Source organism: Argopecten irradians, chromosome 3, assembly GCF_041381155.1.
Source record: "Argopecten irradians isolate NY chromosome 3, Ai_NY, whole genome shotgun sequence".
NCBI lineage: Eukaryota > Metazoa > Mollusca > Bivalvia > Pectinida > Pectinidae > Argopecten > Argopecten irradians.
Window position 1 is genome coordinate 5,977,082 of NC_091136.1, and position 10,458 is coordinate 5,987,539.

At 38.4% G+C, this 10,458-nt stretch overlaps 1 protein-coding gene across 1 annotated transcript; it reads right to left on the reverse strand.

Annotated features, from left to right (window-relative positions):
- Positions 1-485: 485 nt before the first annotated feature.
- Positions 486-4,719, reverse strand: LOC138317403 (transmembrane protein 218-like). Its single transcript, XM_069259038.1, has 3 exons — positions 4,540-4,719; positions 2,772-2,874; positions 486-1,789 (listed from the first exon to the last, which is right to left on the reverse strand). The coding sequence occupies exons 1-3, from the start codon at positions 4,644-4,646 to the stop codon at positions 1,649-1,651; spliced, it is 351 nt and encodes a 116-aa protein (XP_069115139.1). The 5' UTR covers positions 4,647-4,719; the 3' UTR covers positions 486-1,648.
- Between the last annotated feature and the right edge of the window lie 5,739 nt (positions 4,720-10,458).

Below are 10,458 nucleotides of genomic sequence, written 5' to 3' on the forward strand. Positions count from 1 at the left end.
TATTTTCAGATCAAATGGACCTGAAGATTTTATAGTCTAGATCTGTGTGTGTCCATCCTCGATATTTCAGATATTCCTAACACTGTCATTATATCCTTCCCTGGAATGTCATAATAAAACTGATGGCTCTGTGCGAGACATCAGATGAGCAGGTAATTTAGTAACAAGATTTATATCAAATAAACTGAATAATGGTACAATATCATTTATGTTTGATTGTATGGCTTTGCCTTGGACATCACATTCAGTATCTCTGTAACTGTGAAAAGAAGTCTCAGCAGGCATGTGATTGGTCAGGGTATTTTTCTCCTGAACTGCCTTCAGTTTTGCAATGATATATTCCAGGGGTGAATATAATGACAGTGATAATAGCCCCTGTAGTATTAAGGATGGTGTCCACCTTGGTCACATGCAATACATAGTGCAAAAAGTTTTTTCAAGCAAAAGTTTGGACAGAAGAGATACAAATAATATAAATCAATAAATATTATTTCATGGATCTTTATTCAGACGTTATTTCATTATTTATGTTGTATAAAATACTTAAATAATAAATATATAAAATATATTAAAATACTTTCACTGTTACCATTCACACCTTCCATACATTCATAGTAAACAAATCTAGCATACAATACTCATTTAAGCACATATTTACTTCCACACATTCAAGATGAATATTACATACACAAATACAAATGTAGTTACTACCTCTTTATGAATATGTATTTGCATATTTCAGAGTTATCTGCCCTTGTGGTATAGGTATTGATTGTGACGTCATGTGTTTGCAGCGTAACATCATACTTTTTAGAGAAAACAACGTGAATTGTGCCCATAAAGTAATGACATCACAATGGATACCTACCCACAAGGGAGCTAACTCTGTAATATGGAAGGACGGAATAAAAGAGTTCAGATCATGTGTATACCTTTTCTCCAACTCCAGGGTTGTAAACTTACTACCTTGTTATCTCACCATGTATAAACCATACAAAGAGACATATAAGACTTTGAAGTACTATCTTATCTAACATCCCATTAACAGCCAGGGTAACCTATACAAACTATATGCCAGGTCTGTTGGTGGAGGAAAGCCGGAGTACCCGGAGAAAAACAACCGCCAGTGTTCAGTACCTGGCAACTGCAACACATGGAATTCTCTGTACAAATGGTCTAACACCATCGTAAAAACTGACCGACACAATTTGTCTTTTTCAAAGACTCATAACTTACAGTAGCTCAGTTAGCATTAGCTTGCCAGTTATAACTGAATGTGGTCGTACAAACTAATTCTGTTATGATACTAGCCTAGGAGCTCTACAATCAGAGATTGCCATTGTCTCTTTCCTTTTCCAATTCTGGAAAATAACATTCAAAGGATAAATGCAGCTTAGAAAATAATTCCTACAGTAAAGTTAATCCTTACATGTGTCTTTTAGAACCATACAATGCCTTAGCAATTTCCCCTAAACAAAATCCAGCTTATAAAGACACTCCATCATTAATGCATTCAACCCATCTGTTTTGTAACTCTACATTATCAAATATTTGTTGGAAATGTCATTTCTGTTCCTAAGCACATTGACCTTGTCACGTCATTGACCTCTTGCTGATAATGACCTTGACCTCCTAAGGATCATGACCTCTATGTGCGTAGGCGGCGAAGTGGTTTGGCGTAGTGTGGTTCCATCACATGAGTTGTTAGGTAAGCCACCAATCCAATCAATAGGAAGAGTCCACATCCAGCAATTAACAACGAACGGTAAATAATGGAATAATCATACACCTGTGGGGAAAAAATAATGGATTATTAATATCAAAATGGTTTACTTTGTTGAAATGAAATATTAGAATTAATGTCACTATTGTATGTTGGTGTAGGCCTCATTAAATGAAGTATCATGATTATAATGAACATAAGTTTGATTGCAGTTAATTTGGCTGCACAAGTGACATCATCCCAGCTACCAATCAGCACGAATGTAATCTTCATTATGGCCATTGGACATAGGTTCAGACGCATGGTTATAACATAAAAGTATCATTCATTCCCTGGCATGGTTGATTCAGATATCGTGAAAGTTGAAAAAAATGGCCGGACATTTGACTGGCAAGGACTGTGAGTAAGCCGGACAGAACAAAATTTTAAAAGAAAACAACTTCCTGCTAGTAGTATCCAGGAAGGTGCTTGCATGGTTATTTCATGCAGTTTAAATTCTACATTGCTGTGGGGTTAAAAAAACAAACACCTATTAAGTTAAATCAAATGAGCATGCCATTTCTATTGACTTCAGGTACTAAATAATTGCTGAACGGTCGGTCCAGACCGAATTTTAAAATAAACGGTCCACATCAAATTTTTCCGGACATGTCCGTCGGTCCGACCAATTTTGCTGTCTGTTGATTTAAGGTGCTTGTAATATGTGTATGACAAACTAGGCTTATAATGCACCATTTTGCTATTACACAGTTGAAGATAAATGAGGGATTATTTTTTAGTAATAATATCAAAAATACAAGCCATGTGACTTTAAGAAAAACTGATCTTTTTAACACCATATCTGTATCTTTATAACATTACAAACAAAATATGGATCCTACAATAATAAATAAATTATTACTAGATTGAAATCTTTTGACTCAGAGGTTGGTTTGGTATCCGTGGTGAGGGAGGGATGCTATCTGAGTCAAATAAGGTGTGTATAGTACTAGTGTATCGAAGGCAATACATGTACATTATTTTTGTGTAAATACAAGAGACATCATACCACAACAGACTCCTCTTCAGATGCTATCAGAGATTCTCGCGGCAGCACAACAAGAATCAGTGTAAGGAGGGATGCCAACAAAACTGTCACAACACCAAGATTTCTGCAATGATAAATAAAATGAAATTAAAAAATGCATATAAAATCTTTTGAGAATTGACAACGTAAAAAAAATAATTAACATGTTGTAGCAGAAATATTTCAAACATGCATGAAGAAATTAAATACAATGTACAGTTAAAGCAGAGCAAAGTACATTGTATACCTGGCACTATAATTTGTGTACTAGGAGCAGGGGTAGAATTAAATTTTTTAAGCCACTATAAATTTTCGCCAAATCAGAAATTTGCTTGCCACTTTGAAAGTAAAATTGAAAGCAACCAAATTCATTGACATTTATTATATTTATTTATTGTAGGTAATAATAAATGTTGGAACATTTTAGCACCACTGTAGTATAGTGTAACAACAATTTATTTTCAGAATGTGGCTTTTTGTGCAAATGAAAACTAGTTGCATCTGATTTAAGTGTTTAGTAGACGAAATGACATGAAATAAGTCAATGTCTCAAGATCTGTATGGTACTGTGTTTGGACATCGGATTCTCTGACTGTCTACATAACAACAACTAATGCACCCGCTCGCCAAAAACTGCAAGTACAATATTTTTCAACTCGTCATTCAAAAATCAACCCGCATTTGGCCAGTTGGCGAGTGTTAATTTCGAACCCTGCCAGGAGCAAGCTGTATATGAAAAAAGTCACTCTGTTTAATACATTGTGGCTTTGACATATGTTCAAGACATGTGCCCTGAAATCATCTACATCTCCCTCATTTACTTAACTATGTATTGTGCATGTGTCATATGTACATCATCTTCGATATGCTAAAGAGTAACTAGGCCAATCACTTGACTCTATTCATCCTGGACTGTTCGAGCGACATCATATACATGTAGAAAATCAATAATGATTCCTGTCGAGTGTGGGTGCCTCAACCAGGAATCTAACCGGGTCTCCGGTGTGAAAAACAACAACTCTATCGACTGAGCCCAGGAAGCATACTCCTTCAGTTGAGTGACAGACACTGTATTTAACACTATGCACAAGCCACAGTCCCACACTGACCGGCCCCCTTTACATATATAGTGAACCATTATTCTATTCTTTTGATGGACAACAATGCACCAAACTATATATATCCGATATGTTTTCGCACACAGAACCTTTAGTGTTCACCCTTCCTATAGCGACAGCGATAATACCCACTACGGTGACTAGAGTATCGAAGATAATGCTACTAACGTTAGGTACTCGAGTCCTGTTATTGTATTATATCGGTCTACTTGTCAATCGACATGATCAGCCGATGGACTTCAATTCAATGAAGTAGGTTGATCACTAAGTAGAATAATGCTGATATCGGAAGTTAGAGGTTAGACACGACGTAATGTTCCAAAAGTGTCTCGTCGTGCTATACCTCTAACATTGTTGGAGTAATCCGATATGTACTCCTGGAATTGTATTATGTCTGTCTACTTGTCAATCGACACGATCAGACGATGGTCTTCAATTCAATGAAGTAGGCTTATCACTAGGTAGAATAATGTCATGAAAAGATGTATATAAAAGGTATATAAATATGACAGTCGAGGAAAATGTGTAAATCACTATGTAGACTAGAATATATATTGCCCGTCTTGTTCAAACCTGCTGTGTAGTGAGCGGGGATAGTGGAATTTTGCTCAGGTTTTTTATCTCACACTTACGACGCAGGTCCTTGAGCTCGCGACAAAGCCACGCAAAGGAAAAGAGAGAGGCCCCAAACGATGCCTAACACAAACACGCCAATTCCAACCCCTGCAACGAGGGCCATGTTTCAGCTCTTTCACGTATCCCGCTTCCAATGTCAACAAATATGGCTGCTCTTCCTAAACAGAAGCTTAGTTATGATTGGACGATCGCTTTCTAATCGAGCCAATCAAAGCATGCGTTCTAAATGAAAACACCAGCAGGTGCGTTCGATAAAGAGAATGATTTGCTTACCACGGTAGATGTGTACAATTTATGAAAATGAGGTATAAGAAATCCCAATCTAGTCATTTAAAGGTTCACTACCTTTTCGGAATAATAATATCAACATAAAAAATGAATCGATGACCTAAGATGAGGTTACAACACAAAACAAATGCAAGTTTGCATGGATAATCTATTTTATTTTTTGTACCTTTCATCCAGTGAATGTCATTGCCTTTAAAAAAAATCTTGAAAATAGTAATATAAGAATATATATCTATAGGCCTGTGATGGCGCAGTGATAGTCAATTAATGTGTGGAAAACAAGACGACGATGGACAACGTTAACGCAATACGACCCATACTATAAAGAAAAACTCACATCACATAAAAGAACATGCTTACTTAACAATTAAAGGATAGTTAGATTGCATATATTGGAGATATAAATGCAATCTGTGTGGCAGATAAATAGAATAGCGCCCATTAGGGCGCTATGAATATTTATCTACTACCCAGATTGTATTTATATATCAAATAAATGCAATCTAACTATCCTTTAATTGTTATATTTACATTTTACTTTCAAAGTAAAAACATAATTTGGATGCGATTTTAACATTTGAATTTTCCTGCTTCAGCCATTTAACCTCAACAGTCAAGTTCAATGTGATAAAATATTCAGTTCAGTTCAATATCCAGACTTTTAAAAAGATTTTTTTACTGGTTCATTCAATCTTACAATGTCAATTTTTTCCCCGCGCGGACTAACATGGTGTCAGTTAGCAAGAGTCACATCCATTTATGTAGATATTACTACACCAAGTTCTAGGCTATGATTTTTTTCCAGCACAGGCTCCTTATAGATCCTCTTTGCTGGACTCATAATATTATTTAGTTTACATATTATGATTATAGTCACTTCCTAGCTGAATATTTTCTTTATAGTTATTGTATTTGATTTCCATCTCTGTTCGTTCCAGTGATTGTCCAATCTGTTTTTGAAGGTGTCCTATGTCTTAGATGTAACGACATGGTCTGGTAGGTTATTCCATAGTGAAGCAATCCTAACGGAGAATGAGTTCTTCCTGATCGATGTTTTAGTTTTTAGTATGCTGGAGGGGAATATTTTCAGCGAGTTTGTCCTAGTGCTAGATCTCTCTGATGTGTCGGACCCACATCCTTATGAACTGGGTTGCTCCTCTGTCGTATCTCCCTGTAACTGCCTTGTTACGTTTCTATCATGTCACCTCTTACACGTCTGTAACTCAGGGTTGGGAGTTTTAACATCTTCTTAAGCCTCTCAGGATAAGATAGGTTATGCCATTCCCGGTAGTTGTTTAGTCGCCTTACTCCTTCCAACTGTTCAATGTGTTTCATTTTATATGGTCTCCAGACAAAACAACACTTGCATTATTCCAGATGGGTTCTTACCAAAGATTTGTAAAGTGGAATAAATAGTTTAGAATCTAGGTGAAATTAAATGTTCTTCTGATCATACCGAAAATTGAAGCGTTGCTTTTTGTACTTTTTCGCTCTATGTGTGTTTGTCAAATGTAAGCTCTTTATCAAATATGACCCCAAGGTCCTTTTCTTCTTCCACTTCTTCTAATGTTGTATTATTAAGCACATATCCAGTGTTGCACTCCAGTGTGTTTCCCGATGTGTAATGACTTGCACTTGTCCTCGTTGAATTTGAGTAGCCAAGTCTCACTCCAATGTGTGAGTTGCAGCAAATCTTTCTTGTATTGACTTTTTTTGCTTTCTTGATGAGTTAATTATCTGGAATAGTTTTGTGTCGTCCGCAAATAAGTAAACAGTTGACTTAATCATCTCAGGCAGATCATTTATATAGATGACAAACAGCAGCGACCCCAAAACCGAACCCTGAGGTATTCCGATGTCACTCTGCCCCACTTGGATGTTTCGCCGTTGATTAATAACACGTTAGTTGTCTGTTTTACTAGAAAGTCTTTCAACCATGTAAGGGTTTCTATATTGATTCCACAACGCTTCCAGTTTTTTTCATTAGACGGTGATGATGGAGGACGGTGTCAAATGTTCTATATCCAGGGCTCTGTCTAGGGCTTCTGTCCATTCTTCTAGAACATTAAGGAGTTGTAATGCTGTTGATCTTCCTGACATAAATCCATACTGTTTGTTTGTGAAAAATGAATTGGCTGACATGTATTTGGTAATATGTGTTCGAATGATCTTTTCCATGGTTTTTACATAGTATTGAAGATAGAGGCTTATAGGTCTGTAATTTCCTGCAATTGAGACACTTCCTTTCTTGTGTATAGCACTGGTGTTTTGCGTACGCCATGCTATTGGGAGCTTTCCTTTTTTTAATGATTGCCTGAACAATCTTGTAATTGGGGATCTTTACAGTGTCAGCTGTTTCCTTGATTAGCCGAGGGTGTATACCATCAGGACCTGGAGATTTTTCTGGATTTAAACCTTTCAACAACTTTTTTTTAACTTCAACTTCATTTATTTCTATACTGCTGCTGAGTGGTGTTTGAATGTTTCTTTCTTGGTTCAATTACATGGTATTTTCATCTTCTGGTTCTAATGTAAACACACTACTGAAGTACTCCTGTAAAATATTAGCCTTTTCCGTGTTGTTGTTTGTTTTTTCTGCATTTATTGGCTCATAATGCAGATCACGATTATCATTAGAGTAATGGGTGTCGCAGTGGCAAAATGTATAATAAAAATCCATATTCAGACCCAAACTAGAGTACTTGGATTCCTTTTTCGTTTTGGTTAAAGTCATTTTATTTCAAGTATAAAACCTGACGGACCTGCAGTTTTTGTTACAGGCCTGTGATGACTTTGCCAAGGCTAAACAATATAAAATCACCAGGTCTGTCTTAAATAATTAATAAATGAACAACTAGGTCCAAATGGCCCTGCTCCTCTGTATGGGCACTCACCAGACAAATCAAATCATGCAAAACACAGAGCAGCACGCTACTCACAACAAGTAGAGATACCACAACACAAGTTCAGTACAAGACATGATGGAAAACTCTCAAATTGGACCTCACTAACAAACAACGCAGAACAAGAACACGTTTATTTAATTTTATAAAATCATACACCATCATGTGGCAATAAAGTAAAATTCTTAATCTGACAGACTTCAGGACCAGACAATCACACACATCACATATAGACATATAGCTGCCCACCAAGGACATATCACAGGAGTATCAACTGCAGCCCATCTTGGCATTCTTGAAACGTTTTCCATAAATTGAAGTTTGCAGTTCATTTCTGTTGATAAACCGTTGATCGCAGTAAATTTGCTGCCGTCCGCCATAATAATGACGTCACTACACAATTGACTGTCCCGACGTCATTGAATGAGGGAAACTCCCGTTACGCTATATTTGGGTACGACTCGACGTCAAAAGTGATTATTGACGTCACAATTCAAGGGAGTTTTCCTCGATCTATTTTTGACACAGGTTTTACTGGACTCGCGAGAGGTAAATCTGGACTGAGTCCAGTAACCTCGCGTGCTTCTCGCCGCCGATTTCGGGGTTGATATCGCAGTTGATGAATACTTCTGAGAAGCGTATCGGCAAATCAAAAGACAGCAAAAGCAGCAGTCATTATTAATAACTTGTTATACATGCATGTGTCTAATTAAACCATGTACACAATAACATAATTCATATATCCTCTTGGTTCATGCGCAATCAGTAATTCATTCCATATAGGACTTAACGTCATGGATTATTTTCGGGATTTTTTTAAAAAATATTTTATCATAAGGTAAAAAGAAGCTCAAAATGGTGGTAGTTATTATGGTGTAAAGTAATGTAATTTTTCCGTAAACATAAGTAGAAAGCGTGACAATAAACTAATGTGTTGCTGCTCCTGTTTTTGATAGAGGTAAAAAGTATCATTTGTCAGCGGTGCAGCATCTTTAACAGAATGCACACTTACATTGTTCATATACTAGGAGTTGCCAACCGCTTACATTATATTTAACATACAGTATTTTGTAGATTTCTTAATATTATATTTCTCTGTCATGTGTAATTATATAGCACACTAACATTTAAAACGATTTTCGTTTGTTCTCCTATGCTGAAGTCACTATAACGATTTCAGCTTCAGAACACGGCCTACCATTAGTCAAATCAAGGACATGTTTTCCGCTCCCCCCCCGACTTGGGAACGGGGGACAATTGCCCCCCCCCCCCCCCCCATTCCCCCCCCCCCCCCCCCCCCCAGACCCCCCCACCCCCCCCCCCCGCCCCCCCCCCCCCCCCCCCCCCACCCCCCCCCCCCCCCACCCCCCCACCACCCCCCCACCCCCCCCCCCCCCCACCCCCCCCCCCCCCCCCCACCCCCCCCCCCCTTCTTCCACCCCCCCACCCCCCCATGTTTTTGCTCCCCCCCCACCCCACCCCCCCCCTGCCCCACTGTCCCCCCCCCCCGCCCCCCCCCCCCCCCCCACCCCCCCCCCCCCCCCCCCCACCCCCCACCCCCCCCCCCCCTGCTTCCCTTGCCCCGCCCCCCCCCCCCCCCCCAATTGCCTTGAGCCCGTTTTGCTGTGTGCCCTTTGCGCAGTGCCGCGTTGCCCCGCCCAGTGCCCTGGCCCCCCCCCCCCCCCCCCCCCCCCCCCAACGCCCTTGCCAGTAAAATATCGTCATATCGCAACCGTCTGTGATATTATGGTTTTGTCGTTCAACTAATATGATTTACATATACTTGCATATAGCATATGTTCCACGTTTGACAATAAAAACTTGACAACTTTAAGAGTCGCTGTCAAAAACATTTTAACATACTTGTAGGGCCTATATGTTTCATTACATCAAATTGTACGGTTATGCGTATTGGAGATTTATATTTGCATTTAAAATAGTATCCTGCTGACAGTGGATGTCTAATGGCAAAAATATTCACACTGGAATTATGTTACTGTACTTGCTATATATACTATACCGAGCACTGTCAAATTTTTTAGTTCCCAAATTCATCGGAAGTTATTTTACATGATGTTAAAAATGACTCTGGATTTTTAAAAAATAGATTATTATTATTTACAAAACTTGCATTTCAACCCATGTAGAACTAATGCACAGTTCAATGTTCTCGTTAATTTTAATATAAAACTTTTGTGGACGAGACTTAGCGAATTTATAGGCGGAGTTATGTATGTAAGCGATAAACCGGTAACTTACTAAATATGATTTTTTGTTTTGTTTATTTACGTGAAAAAGGAAACGTTTATATTAAATATTTGCTCTGAATTTTATCAAAAGAAATAATCAAAAATATTCAAAACAGTAAATTGAAAAGAAATACCTTCTTACCGTACTCTAGAATCCATTCTACAGATAAACGCTCTTATCCGACGTCTGATAATGGCAGATGCGACCCCCATACGGGGTAGTCTTCTCTTGTAGTGTGTAGCTCACTATTGGACTATGGAGGGTATTCCACGGATTCCCTCTCAGACTGCGTCCCCGTATCCAAATCGGTACATCCGACTAGTTTTCAGCCATAAACCTTTGTACACCTTATATTGTAATCAATTTCTGTCACAACTGGCGTTTAAACTCAACCACAGGGTAGGATTGACACAAAATTCCAACCCTAATCATATTTTGGACCGGAAGTTAAGGCTTTGTCCCAAAGATTTGTCC

Coding starts and splice junctions, on each gene's coding strand:
- LOC138317403 (XM_069259038.1), bottom strand. CDS start 4,646: ATGGCCCTCGTTGCAGGGGTTGGAATTGGCGTGTTTGTGTTAGGCATC. Junction 2,875..4,539: donor CGAGCTCAAGGACCTGCGTC/GTAAGTGTGAGA, acceptor TTATCATTGCAG/AAATCTTGGTGTTGTGACAG. Junction 1,790..2,771: donor CTGAAGAGGAGTCTGTTGTG/GTATGATGTCTC, acceptor TTTTCCCCACAG/GTGTATGATTATTCCATTAT.